This window comes from Anopheles ziemanni, chromosome 3 (genome assembly GCF_943734765.1).
Source record: "Anopheles ziemanni chromosome 3, idAnoZiCoDA_A2_x.2, whole genome shotgun sequence".
In the NCBI taxonomy this organism is placed as follows: Eukaryota; Metazoa; Arthropoda; class Insecta; order Diptera; family Culicidae; genus Anopheles; species Anopheles ziemanni.
Genome location: NC_080706.1, coordinates 87,567,524 through 87,588,787, shown reverse-complemented (window position 1 = coordinate 87,588,787; position 21,264 = coordinate 87,567,524). Strand labels below are relative to the sequence as shown.

At 44.4% G+C, this 21,264-nt stretch overlaps 1 protein-coding gene across 1 annotated transcript; it reads left to right on the top strand.

The window, feature by feature from the left end:
- The first annotated feature begins 1,871 nt into the window (after window positions 1–1,871).
- LOC131285733 (uncharacterized) lies at window positions 1,872–20,763 on the top strand. Its single transcript, XM_058314590.1, has 9 exons — window positions 1,872–3,357; window positions 4,056–4,282; window positions 4,574–4,727; window positions 4,909–5,178; window positions 6,098–6,361; window positions 7,662–7,834; window positions 19,050–19,066; window positions 19,483–19,657; window positions 20,254–20,763. The coding sequence occupies exons 1-9, from the start codon at window positions 1,872–1,874 to the stop codon at window positions 20,761–20,763; spliced, it is 3,276 nt and encodes a 1,091-aa protein (XP_058170573.1).
- The last annotated feature ends 501 nt before the right edge of the window (window positions 20,764–21,264 follow it).

Below are 21,264 nucleotides of genomic sequence, written 5' to 3'. Positions count from 1 at the left end.
ATAACTAAAAAGAGCCTGGCCTCGAGGGAAAAAGAAACCCCTCAGGTGAGGAAAAACACACCCGGGCCGGGGCATCCTCCATCGGTGAGGATTAATTTTCCAGCAGCCTATAAATCGTTCGGTGGAAAACCTTGAGAGGGCATCGGGTTTGGTTGGTTTCTTCTCCTACTATTGCCTGAAACATATTTAAGTGGCTCCTTTTTATCGTAGAAAGTAGATTTCCACTTCTTTTCACTCGAATTTCTCACCGAGTTGAGAACATTTTCCAGACAGAAATAGAAGGAAAACCAAACCCGTCGCACGGAGTGTTCTACCAGGACCGAAACGGGTAATTGTTCCGTGCAGTAAAGCTTTGTAATCCGACCAAAAGAGGCTTAAATTGGTGAATTTTACGATTTCGTAGATCTTTCCTCTTGAGGGTAGATTAAAATCTCCGGCTGAACTGGTAAAACAAATACACACCCACAGTCACATACATACATTGGCTGACAGTCCCCGACAGAGTAGGGCGACAGACTGGTTCGAATAGAACTTTTGCTTTGCTTCTCTCCCACGCCAGAAAAGGGCTCATTCTCTAGAATTTATCCTATTTCACAGGCTGATTTCTTAAATCCTTCATTTGTTTTTCGCGCGGGATTATCTTTGGCGATAACGGGAGTGCTCCGATTCCGCTCTGTACCGTGGAAAGTATCGCGAAAGGATCCACTTGCGAAATGAAAACTTAAAGACACAATTGTTTATTGTGCTAGATTTTTTGTTCAATTTATTCCTGTTTCATTGAAGTGAGTGAAGTACATTACTGCAAACCAGAGGTTCTCAACCTTCCTTTTTTTTAGGAACAGCTGTGACATTTTTGCATTGTGTTACGGAATACTGGGGGAGAAAAATATTTAAAAGTGACATCAAAAATATTGCTTAAAAATACATGAAAAATTACAATAATTTGTTTAGCAACAAAAACCGAATGAGAACTCCGAATGAAAATTTTAAACATCGAACAATAAAACAGTCAAATAATTTACAGAAAGCACTGTTCATGTTCAAGCATAAGAAAACAAATAACACATCAGATTTGTTAATTAACCTTCATTAAACGAAACTTAAGCTGTGCTTTACCTTTTCTTCACACCTCCTCAAAGACTAGTTTCGGTAAGATCTTTCCGTCTTCTAATGAACGTCAGGTCAAAACGTCTTGCTCAGACACGCAGAAATTAAATACATCCACTCTCGTATCGCACACCTACACATCCGTCCATTTTCAAGCGTGTAAATTGATCCGCCGTCCCGTCTCGAGGGTCGTTATAGTAAATAAGCAGGTGACGAAGACGATGACAACGATGATGATGATGATGATAAAGTCGATAATCCTTGAGACGATTGGAACGAATATGGTAGGGAGAGAAGGAAAATCTTTTCCATTTTATTCTAACATCCATTTGAGACGCAATCCAGCTTGAAGCGAGCGAATCGAATGGAGACGAACCGACGAGACGGCTCACGTCATATGGTGACCTTTTTTCAAGTTCACCTCACACTCATGTAACATTAAAGATTCAGTATATCTTTCGTGCGATGCTGGCCTTAGAGAACGAAGTGTGTTTGTATGAGAAGGAACATAATTTATAAGTAAAAGGTTCGCAGATGGTTTGGACTGATTTTGAATCTTTCTTTTGTGCATTATAATTTACCATACATCATCCACATGATTCAAATAAAAACGGAGCCATTTGACTTTTTCTTCCATTGCAGGCTTCTACACGAAAACAGCTTTACGAAGCACACCGGTCGACGAGGAACCCGAAAGGATACAGACCGACGTTCGGTTAGAAAATTTGTACCACCGAATATTAGATAACAATGAATTTACTGGAATGTTTCACAACGCCCATATCGCCAGTCCCGATGAGCGGCCCGAAGCTGTTCGACCGGTGAGTCAACAATGGCTGCCCAGGGCGAACGATGGGCCATCGTTAAGTAGAGCAATTAATCATAGGCACCAGATAAATGTAGCGTACTCGAATGTAGATGATACGTTTATTCCCAACGAAGACGTAACATCCTACGGTCAAGAGGAGCCGTTGTTTGATAGAAACCCTGAGGCGGTAGACGCGCCCGATCAAATTAGCGTAAAGTATGCTTTCACGAACGAACGACACCGGCGGGCAGTGGAGAACCTTGCCGTCCAAGCCAGCACGGCATCGGAAGTGCCATCGACAGTGGGTTGGATGCCTCTGGAAGACGATCCGCCCATCAGGTCATCCGTTGCCAATGGCGACAATGTGTCTTCACGGGATGCGATATTCTCCCCGGCACACTTGGACGTGAAGGCGAAACAGACGAATGGTTTTTCCAACGCGGTTGCCAGTAGTCCAAGTAGGCGTTCGAAAGAGGATAGAAGCGTCAGTTCCTCAGAGCTGCCGATAGGCGATGCCGTTGGGGCTGTGATCAATAACGTTAAAGTGAGTAATTCAGTGCAACCTAGAAGCGATGGAGCGGTTGCGGAGCATTCGAAGCCGGAGCTAATGGAGCAGAAAAGTCACGACGAACGATATTTGAAGACACTGGACACACGAGAAGGTGAAGAGTTGGAGAATGCTAGCGAACAAAGGTCTTTGTCGCCGGAACAACGACCGTCTCGTCGGATGACAGCGGATGTAGGAGCAATTACACCGACGCATTCTTCGACGACTAGTGAAGGCATCCGGGGTTTCATTCTGTTAGACGACAGTGTCTACATCGCACACGACACGCAAGACCGTCGGAGTAATGGGAGCTCAGCGGGACCGAACCTACCTACGCTCGACTCCAGCATCTTTGCCGGTCGAAACTTTGACGAACAAATCATCTTTCTCAATGGGCCAGATCTGCTGGAGACAAGTGTCGAACAGGAGTCATCATCGTCGCCAGCTCCCGGGCTTCACACCGCGCCCCGACGCCCGATGGGAAAAGTTGCTCGCGACGTTTCGCAGCTGTACGACGCGGGAGACCATCATGGGGAGGAACCATTGGAGGAACCATTAGCTCTGCCGCTGCGACCCATCGTTCGTGATCCGGCCGAAGCGGAGCTGGCGGGTGAGGACAACGTCGTCGTGCTGTATGCGGACCAGCGGGAACCGGTGCGGTTGAACTGCGAGGTCGACGCCGACATCACGACGAGCGTGTGGCTCAAGGACGGCCAGATAGTGCACGCGACGGACAAGAAGTCACGAACCGCCGACGTCCGGTTCGTGCGCGAATCGTTCGGCGGGCTCACCATCCGGAGCGTGATGATGGAGGATGACGGTGTGTGGCAGTGCGAGGCGCAGAACGCTCGCGGGTTCCTCTTCAACGGCCGCCCGATAAAGCTGATCGTTCTGGGTAAGTTGACCTGGGTGGGGTCCCTGAAAGTTATCCGTTAGGAAAAACCCCCCGCCGCCGCGGTGGAAAGTTTTTCGCCAGCGCTGGAAGAAGGCAGATAAGGGCGCGGGCAGAAACGGCCAACTTTTCCATCAGCAAGCCAGCCGGCCAGAACACCCCCGTCAAATGGCCGGCGTTCGTTGCAACCGCAATTGATTCTTATTGAAAGCCACCGGAAGCGGGAACGAGGAAGGAAATGAACTTTTCTGCGCGTCTGCAGCGACAGTTCGCTGAGGAGTTGCTCGCCATCTCCGAGCTCCCGGATATATCTCCCCAGACAAATCACGCAGTTTTTAATCCACTTTTTGGACCGTTCCGTTCTTTGGGAAACTGATTGAAAATCCCCCCACAGGAGGAAAAGTAGTTGACCAGGGATGTTGTGATGAAAGTGCTGATGCAGGCTGCTGGTGTCCCCAAGGGTTCAGACGTTTTAGTTTTCTCTAACGCTGCGTATCACCATGTATCTCCCGGCGCCATTCAAGCATTTCCGTAAATTGATCTCCAGGCTTCCAGGAAAGTTTCACAAGAACCATTACCGTCATATTTCTCCGAACAAGAACAAGGACATCCTTGATGCAACGCCTCCTGGAAAAAGTTGCTTTCGGTTGCTATTCTGAGGCATTTCAATCACGGACTGACACAGGACTTCCCTCTTGCAGATCCACCGAAGGAGCCGTACCTGCTGATCGATTCCCGGCGCCTCGATGCGGGAAACATGTTCATCCCGGTGAAGGAAAACGCCGAGCTGACGCTCGCCTGCGTCAGCGAGGGTGGTAACCCCAAGCCGGCGCTCTCCTGGGAGGTCCTGCTCAGTCCCGGCATCGACCGGCACGCACAGAAGCTGCCGAACGATGTGCTCGAGCTGCAGGAGATGAAAAAAGATAAGGTTAGTTATGGCGTGCTGGGGGGGGAAACTTTCCTCCTCCGAGACAACCCACGCGCACGCTGCGTGGGTGAAGTTGTTCCCCGGCGTTGTCGAAGCTGTTAATCCAAAACCAAAGCCGTGTACTTCGTGCGAAGGACGGACTTTGATTTGCTCACAACTACGTGCTGGTGTGCGTGTGGATACTTTTTTCCAACTTCCAAAGCACATCTAAAATATGCAAAAACAAGCAACACGTACAGGAAAGCTCATCAATGATCGAATTTTTCTCCGTCGGTTTCACGCTCGTTGCAGGACAAGGAACCGTACAAGATCAACAGTGGGGCCGTGTCGGAGGCGAAGCTGCCGGGCGTCTTCCGGGTGCACCACAATGCCCGCATCCTCTGCATCATGGAACATCCGACGCTCAAAGTGCGCCAAAACGCATCGATTCTGCTCGATGTGCAGTGTGAGTGGAATTTTTCATTAGCCGATATCGATGGCGCATCGGTCCGCACGAGATCCGTTCTGTGGCTGTTTCATTTCTTTCCGGTCGCATCCTGTCGGAACGTCTGCTGCTACTGTCAAAGCTTTCCGTGTGTCCTTTTTTCTAACATTTGACTAACTTTTTTCATCCCTTCCCTCCATAGACACGCCGTCGTTCGCCATCACGAGGACGCCCGGGTTCGGTTATCCGCTGCGGGAAGGGATCGAAGTTTCGCTCAAGTGTGACGTCGACTCCAATCCGCCCAGCACACCGCTCTGGCAGAAGGACGACGGGGACACGCCGGTGCCGCAGATCGGCGACGGGTTCCTCAACTTCAGCTCGATCCGGCGCGAACATTCCGGCTGGTACAAGTGCACCTCGAGGCATCTCAATTTCCAGTACTCGAGCATCGGATACTATCTGAGCGTTCGCTGTGAGTGTGATATCAATTCGCCATTTCTATCATACGGCGATTCGGGTTTTACTTATTTCCCATTCATTTGGGAACATGGCATGTTCCGGTGCATTTTGTAGGAGTTCGGTTATGACAGTTCAAAGTAAAGTTATGTGAAGGAGGATGCATCCCGTTTAGCGAAAAACTTTAATTTTTAACAAGACTCTAACATCTCTTCTTTTGTCAAAAACAATAAATTGTCATCAAACCTCTCAGATTGCGACTAAAATGAAGATTTTTGAGAGAACACTATTCCACGTGTCAGTTTTTATTGTAAACTAAAATAGCCCATGCAACGGGTTAGAACGATCCACATGAACAATTAGTTAATTAGGGCAACTTATCGCGAATTGATATTTTTACTAGCTAATCTAATAATTTTCAGGTATATAGAATGTTTATACCATACTTAAAAAGACTACGTCCAGAAATATCCAGAAGTTTTGTTCTAATGTATTTTAATTCACCAGTTTTAATACGAAAACTAGAAACGTAATGACAATGAACATGTTCTATTACTTTATTTAGTTGCAAATGGCGTGTAAGCAAAAAAAGTTCTGGGTTTTTGCCACACTTTGACCTATTTTTTTCATTTCGCGGTGTTCTTTTCCTTTCATTCTTTTAAATTATTCTTGGGATGTGTTTGTTTAACTCCGGTCTATATTGAATCCGGGAGCTTCTTCTATTATCACTATTATTAAATTTTTGCTTAACAAATAGTCCAATCAAAGTGTGTAACATTATTACTACTACTTATCCGTTTCCGTTTAAGCATTGTTATTCCCATCTTTGATGAGGTTTCCATCGTTTTCAGCTTCTACTGTATGCATGCAAGTGAAGTTTGATTTTCTAATTAGTACTAACGTAAAACTATTTACCTTTGTATTTACGCCATCAGATGAACCAGTCGATGTAACGTCGGAACCGGTCGAGCAGGATCTCTCCATGATCTCATCGTCATCATCATCCTCATCGGCTTCCTCCTCGTCAACGTTCTCCGTCTCGTCCGCTTCCTCGTCATCCACCAGCAACGGGGTGGGACCGGTGAAAAACAGCCCCCCATTCGGTCCGTTTCCGGTCGGCTCACCGATCGGATCCTTCAAACCCGGCGGCCAAATGGAAGTCGAGCTCGGCGGTTCCGTAACGCTCCAGTGTCCTCAAGGTACGTCGGCTTGTACGTGAGACCTGCCGGGGAACCAAGCAGAGGCGATGGATTAAATTGCTTAAAACTTTCACCACGGCGTCTTTCCGGTCGTGTGGTCGTTTCGGGCCCGTGGAGTAAACTTGCTCTAACCAGACCGGGCTGCTGAGGGCTGTCAGTTTTGTTTGAAACACTTCCTTTTCAAGGACTTTTCCCCGTGTGCATATGTGCGTTTTCCTCGTCGCCTTGGAAACCCAACGCCCGGGAAAGTGACTTGCATACAAATAATGCTTTCTTCGTGACGGTTGCTTTTCTTGCTTGCACCGTACGTAATCATCCCCCCCGTTCGGAACGTTGGCAACGTGGGCATTGATTGCGTGTGAGGAGCAACTTTTTCCCTTCGACCAAGGGTGGAAAAATGAAAATGCTAGTCAAGCGGCCAAATAAGAAACCCTCCCCGCGGGATTATGTGTCACGGAACTATCTACTTGACGTAGACAGTTTGCAAAGCCGGAAGCTGCCAACACCACCCCAGCTCACTGGAAAAAAACAGCAGAACTACTAACAGGAAAGTCAAATTTGCCATCGCTTCGAATCGAGAAGTCAAGTTTTCCCTACGACCCAGATGATTTACATACTGATCCACCCGACAAGCGACGAGATGCAGATCGACTGCAAGAGCCGAGCGCCTGGCCCGGGAAGTGGCAAATGGAATCAACCATTACAACCGCACTGCCCACTCGGGTTGCTTCCGAGAGAGACAGAGCTGGCATCAAAGAGGCTCTTACGAGACGAGGTGGCATCGGAGAAAAGTTTCCCGTAAATGGGGATGGGAAAGTTCCGCACCGATTCGTTTTTCCAACTCACTTTTTATGGTAATGAAAGAAAAACAGTATTATGGGCCACGTGGCAAAACTTTGCTCTTTACCCATTTCCGTTCGGCAGGTGCCCGGAAGTTTTCGAGTGCTGCAAACTGCCTTTCATCCATCCCAACCAATTTAGGCAAATTATGAGTTTCATTGGGTTTGCAAAATTGACTGTTTTTCCCTAGCCAACATAAGTGTTGGTTTTCTGAAACATATCATTTGCTTGGCATTCGTATGTTTTTGAATCGTGTGCGTATATTAATTTCAATGCCACCAAAATGGGTTTAAAAATCTTTAAATTGAATATTTTCGTCCCCTCCCAACCTCAACCGAACCCGCGTTCGATCAGAGGGAGCTCAACTTGCTAATTCTATTAAAACTAAGTGTCTCCTTCGCCGTCGTATCCACTTTCGATCGCTATAAAATCAATAAACGCTCCCTTTTCTCCTTTGCAGGATCGCTCGGTTGCTGGTCGCATCTGGATTCGGCCGCGGTTCGGCTGAAAGGGTCCGGCCAAACGGGGCAGGTTTCGCTGAAGGACGTCGTCTACCAGGACGCCGGCACGTACAAGTGCGTCGGCCAGAGCTCGGGCGGCAACCGCAAAAAGCTCGACCCACCTCAGACTCCGGTTTCGCCCGAGGCCAAAGGTAAGCCGTGGGGAATGCCGTGCCCCTCTTTAGACGGGGGTTCCGATGTCGGGTCAACTAGTTTTTAATTGTGTTCGCTCGGCAAAAAAAAGGGAAAGCAAAAGGGTCCGCTTTTCCTGTGGGTTTATTGAATATTGGCTTAACTCTTTCTTCTTGTGTAGTTTTTTTTCCATCACTATGCACCAATTGACCTCCAACGAGTGAACGAACAGGACCGTACCGTCGCCGCGAAATAAAACGATAAACCTTTCCTTGGCAGGATTTCCCCGGGTTCGAGCCAATTCTTTCCAGTACTTTCGAGCTGGAATCCAATGCGAGCCGAAACCGCACCAGGACGACGATCAAAGCTAGTTTTCCTTGTGGCCAGGAAAAACCACAAGCCCACGAGCTGTATGTTCCTTTTTTTTCCTTCCTCTTCTTTGGATTGTGGAAAGGATTTTGAAAATGGTCCTCAACAAGGGGCGCTCCATCTGACGGTGTTTCCGTTTTGTTTCGTTCAGCTCAACTTGTTTCTTTGTACCAGTTTTTCTACCCCGGGTTTCTTAACGATCCCGCTGCAATCGATTGCAAGTATCTCGTCCTGCAACTGACCGATCCGGTGCACCGTTCGCAATCCAACAACGCGCGCTTGGCAGCGAGTTAACGGAACGGACTTGTCTATAGGAGTGTGTGGCCTACATCGTCCCCGGGGACATCGCTTCCGCTTTCTTCTGCCACCTTTTTTTCGCAACATAAGGCCCTGTTGGGCACCACAACGAGCTATTTATTGTTACCCTCGTTCCTTTGGTGTACCTTTCTACATTTCAAAAAAATCCCAACTCTCGTACACGACCGTCCAGGTGAAGTTGTCTGTGCCATCGGCCGACCTCACACTGCTCGAGCCGGGCAAATGGCCAAAGGCCAACCAAACCTAACCTAACATTATTTTCCTCCATGGCGACTCGGTTCTATCGCTACCGAGAAATCATCCCCTTTTTTTTAAGCGGGGTTGGGGAAAATTCGTACGGTATCGTTTTCGAAAAAAACCGACCCATGAACTGCAATACCACCGGGGTCGTAAGTTTCCCTTGCGTTTGAATTGTGGTTGTAAATGGAACGGCAGACAATAATAGCAAAACGAGAGAAGAAAAAACAACCAAGATAGCGTCGAATCCATTCGAATCGTTGGTTAAATGCTTTTTTACAACTCCCTTTCTTCTGCGTTTTTTTCTTGTAACCTTTCTTTTTATACCGAACCGATTTAACACTCGTTTGGGATCCAGGCTAGGGCGGGGGGGTAACAAGAGTAGAAAAATAAAAACTGTGTCACCAGAGGAAAACGATTTCCAGCTGGGCGTCTCCAATTGGGGGGCCGGGGAGCACGTTGCAAGTCCACCCTCCCCCCAAAAAAACTGCACCCGCCCCGGTATTGCCAGTCGTTTGGGAAACAATGAGAGCCGTGATCATTGTTTTGACAAAGCTTTTCGTTGGGAAAATCGAGACCGAACTTGCGTTTTCTTTTTCATTCCACATTTCCATCACAAATAGCTTCACTCAAAGGAAAAGTGGAACCATTGTGGCGCCATTTTTAGCTTTCTGCAAAACGAACTAGTTGCTGTGGCAATAAATTGTGTTCTCGTAGCAAAAATATATTGCTTTCAAATCGCAATAGTGTACATCGTCTACAGAGTTGTTAAATGGTTTTTACTAACCGATTACACAAATGTAAAGAAACAGGTATAAATAGTGTTGAGTAAGGTAACGCTTCTTGATGTGCTGTACTAACACACAGTGTTGTGCATTTATGGTAGCACAGTAAAGTATCATAGAGTCAAACAATGTCAAATATTTAAAAAAATTATCAAAAATTTAAAAGTGTCAAAAATTTAATAGTACAAAATTGGTACACAGTTTTTAAGGAACGATTCGGATAAGGTGCATAATTTTGCTTGATGTTATGTTTCCTCGATAAGTCATTTTGTTATTTTCTCTTATGTTAAATGTGTTCCTTATAAGACATCATTGACCGTTAAAAGCTTTTTTTTTAATATTAGCTTCGTGGCGATTTTTTATTTCAAGTATATTTGTTTGTTTATGCGGATCTCTTATACTTTTATACATTTAACTAATTTCTAACTGCTAATTGTTTCCGTATACCCGTCATTCTTTCTACACATTAGCTATGTACAAAATTTGGTTTTCATGAAAAGGACATTTTTCAAATATTTATTTATTCATTCAAATCTGTTTTTTTAATACACCTTCTTTTAAAACACACCAATGCTATGTGAAGAATGTTGAAAGTTTATAGATTTCATCAGCAAGCTTGCTGTAAAACCTATGAATTATAAAACTCCCAGAATTGTACAATGAAAATTCTTCAATACACTATTTTCGAGCGATGTGAAGCAGCACAAGTCAAAAAGCAATAATTATCTCCCTTTGCCTTTGCCGTCATGGACCGCACTCGCCAGTTTTACTGCCTGCCGCCAAAGTCTAGACTTAAGAATTCCAATACGGTTGGTTTGGCAGCAGAAAGAAATCAACGAATCCGTTCGGTCTAGACTGATGAATGCACAAAAGGCGAAAAGCGAGACAGAGAGAAAAAAAACGCAACATGACTAAAGCTAAAATTGAAAAATGTCTGAGTGTTGTCCGTAATTCTGCAAGTTGAAAGTGAATGCACTGAAGTGCAACATAAACTATAGACTGGCTTTTGGTTGAAGAAAATTGGCAGTAACCGGGGAGCAAACGATAGAAAAAAGCTTCCAGGAAGGAAGGGAAAGTTACAACAACAACTCCCTTCGACGTTGTCCTGTCGTAGCTATTTTCCTGCATTTTTTTTCTTTAAGTTTCTTTCATTCGGTCGGAACTTGCTTCCGATTTCCGGGACGTTCTTTCTAACGAACTTGCCTTGTCGAGTCAAAACTCACTTTGCCTGAAAAAGAGTGAATGTGCTTCAGTGGAAAGAATCATCTAAAGAAATAAAATACCGTCTTCGACGGTCGAGAATATTTTCTCCTATTCAACTCGCTCCCGGTGCAACCTGGTTGCACGGTTGAAGTGGTTCGCTCTATTTGGCTTTTCATGATCAATCATAGGGCCGTTCTGCTCGGTGTCCGGCCGTCTTGACCACCGTCCACCGGAAACGCACACCGAGAATGCTTTCCTGCACCGGGAGAACTTCATGGCTCGTCGGTTGTTTCCTTAGTTTCCCGTCTGTGTGCCTTTTTGTGTATAACTACAACCATGTCCAGAACGACTCGTTCCTTGATGTTATTCCCGCATGTACCAAAGGTGCATCGAGCCAAACCAGTTTAGGGAATAGCAATAGAATAAATCGTATCATTTGCTAGGAAACCGAACCCCGCTTGGCCATTCCTTCCCAGCTCGTCCATCATCGTATTGTTGCAGGGCAACTTTTGGTCACAAAAAAACGATCGACCATCCTGGCAAAACGGAAACGTGCTACTAGAAGTGTATCTTTCTAAACTTATCTTGTCAGAGAAATCAATTCAATCACAACATAAATAAACTCACACATGGTTACGCCTTAAGCACATTATTGTGTGATTCTATGATTTGTTTTCTATTCTTACTTTGAAGGTACCTTTAATGTCTGGCAATAGACTGAGAACTGCTTTATAAAAGGAAAAAAATAGTTTATACTAATTGGAGTTTCATTTTAACCACTTTTTTTATCTATATAAATTGAATAGATAGTTGCAGTTTTATTTATTTATCTCTGCGTTGTTTCAATTTGTCCAATCCTATTTGTTTCTTAATAATCATTAAACGCTTTGTGATTTCTATTTCCTTTGCCTGTTTTACAGTGAACATGTCAATTTTTGACATATTTCTAAAACGTTAACAATTGCCCACATAATTACGAAAATTGCTCCGATGTGCACCAAATTGCCGATCCGGCAGCTTCTTATGTTAGTTTAGACTTACTTTAGTACCCTACGGGCCCTTCACAAGCTTCCTTTATTCAACGTGCTGCTATGCGCTGCGGGAGTAATGAAATATTCACGGCCGCACGGATTTCAGTTCCTATACCGTTTTGCTTTCGTTTGAAAAAGTTTCAACCCTGTCGGTTTTCCTCGTCACTTCGTTCGAGTCGAACGGTCGCTCAGGTTCTTGGTGGAAACCGATGGGTAACCTTCTTTGCTGGTGGTGGAGGATGGTAATAAGTATGGTGCTCAATTTCAACCATGATTGCCGCCGTTGCTGCTCCACCGCACGGTTGTAATACTGTGACTCGCTCGATTGCATCACAATTTCTCGGATTTATAAACACCGCTGGCGTCCGTTGATAGCGCTGGTGGGAGCATTTTTCAGTCAACACATTGTAACAATGTGAAACATAGTTGCCGTTTTGGTTTTGACAGACTTTCACGGAGAAGCTTTCATAGCTATGCGACTCACAATCGATGAAAATTATTTTGCTTGCCATTAGAAATAGTACTGTAGGAAAGAATAGAATCAATTACCATTTCAAAATTATCGACAGATTATAAACGTAATATGAATAATCCTCAAGCGAAACTCCTCATAAATTGTCGAGAAAAAAGAGCACTTAAGAGATGTTGAAAATCAATTACTCAACATTCTAGTGAAGTTTGCCCAAGTTTTTTTCTATTCTCAGGAAAGCATTACATAAATTCATTTTTAAATACGTTGCCAGAAAATACCAATTATCCGAATCACATCCGTTTGTTTTTACAAGTCGTAGCTCGACATTTTTTCAACGTTTGTGAGACATCTCGAACCTGAACAATTCATAAACGCATTTCCAAACAGCAGTTCTTCACAAAACATACGCAAGATAAATCGCTTCAAGCTGCTACCGGTAGTGGACGTTACTCATCGTTGTTAATTTCTCATCAGAAAACATTGACCGGTTCGTTCGCTTGACGCAGACAAATGACGCTCATCCGGACCGGCGTCGCCGGTGCTCGGAGTCATACAATTTCGCAAACTTTTCGTAAAAGAAATGTTTCTACATTTTAGCTCAGCAGAAAAGGGAAAAAATCAAATTAGAAGAGAAAATGTATAGAACAGCAGTGCCCAGCTTGCCGTAAGACTTGTTAACGACGAAGGTCAAGAAGAAACAAATATGATTGACGTGGATGAAAAATAAATTAAAGCCTCGTTTGTTGAAAAGGAAAATTTAATGCGCCTAGCTTAGATCCCAAAAGAAAACTGAAAGCATATCATACTCCGCATCATAATCAATAACACAATTTCCAACCATCTTATTATTTTAAGTTGAGATAGATCTTTAAGGATTTAAAAAAAAATCCAAACTCGAATCCTTTTAAAATTTCAAATAGAAAATGGGATTCTTTGGTTAAATCAACCACAATTAACTCGTTTTATCTTATTGTGCAAAAACAAAACAAAATACATAAAAAAGCAGGCCCAGAAAAAACAACCAAAAACGATAAAAATTTTCGCCAGAGTGGAACATAAATCACGCGTCAATTGTTCGGCAGATAAAAGAGTATGTTACTTTGGTGGCAGTTTATTTGCAACGTCTTTATTTGGGGCCATCTTTGCCCGTAGCGAAAGGCCGCAATAAGAGAAGAAAAACTAAGAAAATGTGTGCGCGCCCAAACTTATCGATCGCCGGACGAGCAAATTGCACCCGAAAAGGACCACAATTTGTAGCCGCGGGGCTCAATTTTTCATTCGGCCAAGCATTTTCCCGCATCGGACACGGCCCTTCTGCCGAACCATTAACTAACGCTTCACTTGATGTCAAATTTATTCCGATTTGCTGCGACAAAAGGAAAGCAATAAAGCAAACCCCCCTCCGGAAAGAATACTTTTGCTCATGCAGAGCATTCTCCGGTGCGTTTTTGTCTCGTTCGGTTCTTCGCGGTATGATCATTTTTCCTCCTCTTCCAGCGCGAGTTAAATGGTCAAACTGTTGGTGCTATCTTGCCTGCATCACGCCAGGGGCGGCCATCTTTTGACATATTATTGTACGGTGGTGGTGGAAACCGATCCAAGGTGGAAAAAAGCGAGAAAAAATCCTGCCATTTTCCACCCGGTCCGTGCCGGTGTTTGTGGAAATTCTTCACCGAATAAAATATTCCTCACTTACATTTCCGAGAAAAGCATCACAATATAATAATCATCATAATGATGACAGCAAAATGGACGACAAATTTACCTGTTTTCGCGCGGCAAACACGTGATGGCAAACACAGGGGATGGTTGAGCATAAATTGTGACAAAGCAGACCCATTTTTATTGCCCAGCAAGCACGTCCCGGGAACGGCTAGACTCCGATGGCTATTTGTCAACCTTGGCTGGCCACGGCCGCCCAGGAATAGATACCCGGTTTTGGGAAAGCTGTACCGACATTTGTCTCACTTTGGGGCGAACTGTTATCAAGATGGGCGTGCTTGAAAGTTGCCTTTTCCTTGGGACCTTGGGAAACGGCTTTGAAGGAATTTGCTTCACTTAAAACTTGCCGAAAAGTTTCACGAGCAACTCATATTTACCCGGCCGTATGGAAAGCGCGACTGGAAGCGATATTCAAACCAATTTCGAATGGAGAAGTTCGTGTTTGTAATGCGCTTGCCAAAATACTGCGATCGACGCGGTTAACGTTTCGTGGCATTTCTTCCTCATTCAGGCGATGGCTGATAGTGCCCGAGGTTAAAGCAATTAGGATAATTAAAATATTACCATACCATTAGGAGATTAAAGCGTGGCCACCGGCAGGCGGGAAACGAAAAGACTGAAATCAGCTAACTTACAGCAGCTTTCCTTCCCTTCCAAGCCGTACATCACAGTTGATCATTGCCCCGCAGAGTTGGGGAAAAATGAAAAGTGGTTTCAAAAATCAAAAACGGGAACTGAAAGGAGGGGAAGCATAAATTTTCCGACAACCTTTCGCTTCGATGACGCTTCCTGATGAGCTGCAAGCTTTGGATCGAAGGAGATAGACAATAAATGGCATGGCATAACTACCAAACCCCTAAAAGCTTGTGGTAAGTCAAGCTGGAATGGGAAAGCGGAAGCTAAAACTGCTTACAAAAATTGCTGCTGATCTCAATTAACTCAAACTCGTTTTCCACGCCTCCTTTCGGGATCATCCGGCGAGAAAGAATATCGGAATCGAACGGTGGAGCACAACTCCATATTGACAAGGAAAACCCCTCCCGGGGAAAGCGAAGGGGGTAAAAATTGAAAATTGAAATCGAAGATAATCACCATAAGCCAAGAGTTGCATGCCAGCAAAACCCGCTTCTGACGTTGCCGGTTCAGGCTCGATGGCGGAAATCTCTGAGACATCGTAACCACATCGGAGTGGTTACGGTCGATGCGGTGACCCGGTTGCCGATTTTCCCGGATTGGTACATTCTTGCAGATCGGGCTCAGCAGCTTAATTCGCCATGGCATTGGGAGAACGAAAAAAAAGAAAAGAAAAACAGACTGGATGAATAAAAATAATCCTTTAATATCACCCTGCAGCTCCTGTCAATCGGAGTCGTCTTAGCTCCGGTGGCGCTTTCCTTTTCGTTTCGTTCATCCCACTCAACGCCGAACGAATGCCAGGATGCATATTTCCGATCGTTCGGGGGTCGCACGGAAATGGGTGGAAAATTGAATTAAAATAACTTAAGCTGATTTTCGAGCAAATGAGATGAACCCTCTGGTGAACGACCGAACGTCCCGAAGTTGCAGCGAAAGTTTTTCCCTGCAAGCGCCGTGATTGCATGATCCGACGCTGCTGTCAATCGGCCCCGGGAATGCTGGCATTTAATTTCTGTCTCCGACGGGTAAATTGAAAATTCGTCTCCACTGCTAAATGTTCTATTTACTTTTTCTGTACCCATTTTTCGCTTCAAGCGAAGATTATTTCACATCGCTCCGTAACGAAGTAAGTTTTCGACAGAGCGTATCGGTTGCTTGAAAATTGTTTTAGAATATAAAAATTGACACGGTTTTTTTGGAATCGAAAACCTTGATCACAAAATCATGCAGGAAGCATGAAGTTTCCCAATCAACAAGAGACATCTTTCGCGAAGGGAAACTCAATTCAACAACGGCTGACGACGACAAGATATGTTTTGCTTCATTATTGTCAACACCGTTTCGTCATATAAACGACATTATCGTGGACTGTTCTCGTTTCGACAGTACACCCCGGGTTTGAAGAAGAGAAAATAGAGGAAAAGGGGGGCCTGCCAGTAGGAGTGGAGTTAGAATGAGTTCTCGGAATCGTTCAAGCAAATCTGCAAGTAGGCATAAGCGGTGGAGCAGACCTCCACCTTCTATTTCGCCCGTCCATTTCTAGACATATCGCACTCCCGACGCACGCTCAAATCGAAATCGGAAAAAGTGAAAGCTTGTGTAAAATAAAATCGAAGCCGAAATTAAGTTAACATGACAGAGCAGTAAATTAAGCTTAACTCGATTCGATTTTTATTGCGTTACGGAACGTTTTCTCATTTCATCGTGCTCGGCACGTGAGGGCGAAAGTATTTGGGGGCACGAATAAAAAAGTGAAACCAAAATCTCGAGAACTTCTGTTCGATGACAGTCGAAACATTAAGATTGACGCAGTAGCTCGTTTTCGCTTGCAGTAATTTTTTAGACTAAGCATTTCGAAGCCATGATTGGAAAGGCTCTAGCCCGGCTCAGATAATCGAGCGGAAGTTTAATAGAATTACGATTGGACTATGTGATTAGAGAATGTTTTTCAATAAAAACGCAATAAAAAAATTGAACTTTATCCGTTTCTTTAGTTAAAAGTGTCAATTTGTGTTTAGTTAAAAGTGTCACAATACAACATTCGTTATATCAACGGAAAAAGGGATTCGTCGAAGAACCGAAATGAAAATACGCCCACACAAACGATAAAAGTGTTCGCACGTCTAATACACGCCCTTGCACTCCATGACAAACAACATTCTGTGTTCGCAACAAAGTGACATGAAATTGGAAAAAAGACGTACAATAAAACAAGCCAAACGTGGGTGCATCGATGGGTTCGGCTAGCTGCCCACGGAGTCGGAGTGTAGCCTCCGACATGGCACATGGCGATCATCTAATAACCAGCTCATCACACGACGTTGTTGTACAATTTGGCCGTGGGTTTTTCGATACAAAAAGCCAGATCCGTGTCAAGTCAAAGCTAACAAATCGCAGAGAGACGTTGGGATGGAAATGTGCTGGTTTCGATCCATTTGCACGAGGCACGTCCAACCGCCGCTACATTCCACGAGCATTTCTATAATCATACATGACTAATTACGTCATTGTTCTTGCCGGCCTTGGCCTTCGGCCTGTCATGGCGTTTGCCAATGTGGGCAGCTTTTAGCTGGTAGATAAATTAAATCGATGCTTGCCAACTGAACCAAAGACCTACAGTCCAGAGTAGATTAAAGATATGTAAAATAATCACTTTTCAAAATAAGAATGTTCAGTTACAGTTGCGATGCCAATAAAAACCAATGTTTTGGATATTCTTTCGTATGTAGAATGAAAAACAATGCCGCATCGAGACCCCTCTTAGCGCGATTGCTTTACGAACATTTGTAGCGCAATCGTAGTGAAATGTAAGCTTGCAAAGCAGACGAACTCGGAAAGCGCACGGGCAAGACGTTTGCCGGATGTGGTAAAATAATAATCTGCTAATAGTTTTATCCGAACAAATTGCTACAAGCAACCGCCCGCACGATAATGCCCGACGAGTTGCTTTACTCGATGTAATTCGATCAGATGGACCGGGGATACCTTTACCAACTTGGATGTGTTATTTGGGCGGGAGAGAAAGAGCCAAGGTTAGTTCTCGAATTCTGTTTTTCTCTGGCAAGGTCGGTTTTGGGTTTTAGGATAATGGTTTGGGAAATGAAACGATTATGTTGGCGATTATATTGATTGCACCCGAAGGCATTGTGAAGGAAGAAATGGTTTGAGATTTCTTGTTTCACTGTTTTCGAAGGCAGCTCCTCGCTTTTGCGGGGATTGATTGTAGAGCAGCATTACTTTTGGTTGAGAAAAACAGATGCTCAGGAGTATTTCTCTTCTCAAAAAGCTTTAAATTGTTCCTAAAAGTTGGGACTTGCTGACCTTGCGAAGGGTAACATCCTTATGTTTTGCTTACTTGACGTGACTATTTCTTTATCTTCAAATGCTGAAGTTGTTTACATCTATCACTTTCACTACTGATAACTATAGAGTTATACATTTTACTATTATTTTTACTAGTTTTGGAATCATCGACTTGCGTAACTTTCTTTTTTTAAGGTCTTTATTCTGTTTATTTTATGACTTTTTGTTCTGATTTTCTCTGATTTATGAAAAATTGCTCTCTAGTCACGAGAATGACATACAATTTTTATCCAAATGGAATGTGTATACACCTTGCTTTGCTGTTATTACACCTTTCTCTGTCAAACTAAGGGTGGTATGGGGTGGGTGTGACTTCCTTATCTTGTCTTTTATCTTTTCTAGAAATGTTAAGAATGCTGTTGAACTAAATGAGAGTTATTTTTGCCACTAACCATAGTTGTTCTACTACTTCTTACTTCGACGTCTTTGACATATTTTAACATTTTTTCTACGATGTTATTTGTATAAGTCTGAAACTGTTAGTAGTATACGAGTTTTAAATATTTTGCCTGATAGTTTGCTCACACATGGAAGTCAACTAAATAAAACGTTTGCTACATATGTTTAAAGCTACACCTTTGCTTAAGCCAGATCTACATTTTCATGAGTCTGTCTCGTTAACCGCATGAAAAGCGGCATATTTCTATACATCAATGGTACGCCCAAGGGGACATAATTCATGAATGTCTGATGGAACCGTGCGCGTCTGAACGTGCATTCTGATGAAAAGGGTTTTTTTCCCTCCAATGCTTCGAGCGCGTTAACGAACGCCCGAACGAGAGAACTGGGTTCGGATTCATTTATTTCGTTTTTGTTTTTTCCCGCCATCCCAGGAAGCGTGGAGAGTTCATCAGCGTTTCGAAACACAACTCCCAATGGCCACCGAGGCCTTGGTCCAATGAACTGCGAGGTGAATTGCGTTTACGAAAAGGTACTCCAGTATGTAAATACTGTACCGCCAAGTACCGGGCGGACCGCATACTTTGCCACCGTTTCATTAGTAGATCCTTTGCCCCGCGGAAACCTGATTAAAGAAATTCTGCTATAGCGTTGGTCTCGTCGCTTGACTCCGACCTGAAGCCGGCAGTGAGGGGAGGGTTGGCGGACTGAGGGGTGTTTTTTTCATCATCATGGCTCATGCAGATGTGCCGAGATGTGTATCATACCGTAATGACGTTTATTATTCCCCCGAGTTTTCCTTTCAAAATGCGGTGATGATATCTACTGGTGCTATCTTTAATACAATATTATTTTTAATACGAGTTTTTCCTACGTGGCATGCTCACTGGAGAGGGTGAACAACCTCTAGGCCACATTGAGAACTGTCGGGTGTTACTTATAGAAGTTTCATTAAAATAAAAGAAGAAATGTTGGGTAATGTAATTGATATTTATGATGGAGTTATTTATTTCGAAGCTAGTTCTAAATTGTTCTTCAATTGGAATATGAAGACGACTCCCACAATGTTTTAACATGCATTTTCTTCCCTTTTTCACTTTTTCGTTTCAGTAAGTCCCACGGTCATCGCCCGAAACTCCACCCCTTCCATCCTGCCCGGGACGCCATTGCATCTGTCTGTGCAGTTTTGTGCCAATCCACCTGCGTACGCTGCCCGGTGGCTCCATGGGGACCGGGTCTACACTCCCGGAAACCAGTACGGCAGCGACGTAGTGGCTTATGGTTTCACGGTGAGTATAAAGATTGGTGAAGAATTGATACAGGAATACTTAAAAACAGATTGAAGTAAGGATAAACATAGTCTACATCAACAAACTTCAATGTTTTGAAAGAATTCAAGCTACTAGCATGTTCTACAATGTATTGAGCATATCCACAAAATTTCCCAAAAGTGCATAACCGGTATACTTCCAAAAATTATTATGAGTCACGTGCACACGCTGCACTCCGGCGTCCCAGGATTATCAGAACACAGCACTTCCTGCTTTGCAGAGTGCTGCACTTTGGTGGCAACCGAAAGCCACTCTCATTTTACTGATGATAACGCACGTGACCACATCAGCGTGGAACGTGAACTTTTACCACCGACCCATCTCGTATGGATTCATTTGGCCACCAAGATGTGTATGTGTGTCTGTGTGTGTGTTTGCTTACCGTATCAAAAATCCAAATCGCATCCAATTTTTACCACCGAAGGCGATCTCCGCGGGCACAAATAGATATAGAAAAATAACGCTCGTCAGCTCGTGGGTGGCAAACATTGCAACATTTTCATTTTCACTCACACGCTACCCACACACACACATTTTATCACTCGATTTTGCAGGACCTGCCGACGCCATTCTGCAAGGAGGCACGTTTGACCTACGTGCACATGCACGAGAACGTCCCGCGGCGGTTCTACTTCGTCGTGTCGTCGCCGAGCGGTGTAGCGGAGGCCATCTTCCGAGTCAACCTAACGCTGCCCCGCAAGCCGAGCGTGTCCCCAGTGTCCCCTCCACCGTCGACCGGGACCTCCGGGAAGCGCGGAAACTCATTTTCATCCCCATCGTCCTCGTCCTCGTCCTCGGGAGCGGCCAACGTCAACGGAGGTCTCGCGGGCTACAAGCTCAACACCGTCCACAGCGTGCCGGGAAATGGACTCTCCGACACGGGCGAGGAGCTGCTCGAGCCGGAAGAAATTCATTTTCCCATCTTCGGAACCGGCGGAGGTGGCGGTACCGCCCAGCTTGGACTTCCGGTCGCCATTGCATCGCTTGCATCGCACTGGCGTCGCATCCTGCACGCTCTACCGCTGCTACTCGCGCTGCTATTGCCACCTCTTCTAACGCTGTAATACACACCGTAACTCTGGTTTCGCGCCACCTAACGCCGTTAGATCGTGTCGTTAATGTGCCCTGTAGCTTAATGGTTTGTACTCGAGGTGACGGCGTAATCGAATTCGAAGCCTGTTTTCAATCTCCTTTTTGACGGGTAAAATGAGCGGAAGTGATTGATTAGCTCTCGAAAAGCCGCCGCACGTTGTCCATCGACGGATGAAGGTTGTGAACGTGTCTTATTAGGCACTTGTGTAACGCGAAAGCAATACATACATAAGAGAATGAATTTATTTTTATTTACTCTAAGTTCTGCATACATTATACTTTGTTTTCAAAACGAACACTAAACTAAATAATGGAATCGAATTAAATTCGTCAGTAAAAAAATTTGATTAACTTTCTGTAGATAAAGAAATATAATTATTGTGTCAAGATTAAAATATTTCTTTCCCTTGAGAACAACCTTGAGTCACACCTGTGTTTTGTGAGAGTTATAATAGTAAAGTCAATTATTACAA

Bases quoted from the DNA above. Each gene is read 5' to 3' on its own strand.
- LOC131285733 (XM_058314590.1), top strand. From the start codon at position 1,872: ATGTTTCACAACGCCCATATCGCCAGTCCCGATGAGCGGCCCGAAGCT. The intron at 5,179-6,097 runs GTGAGTGTGATA...TTACGCCATCAG, and splicing joins ATACTATCTGAGCGTTCGCT to ATGAACCAGTCGATGTAACG. The intron at 6,362-7,661 runs GTACGTCGGCTT...TCTCCTTTGCAG, and splicing joins AACGCTCCAGTGTCCTCAAG to GATCGCTCGGTTGCTGGTCG.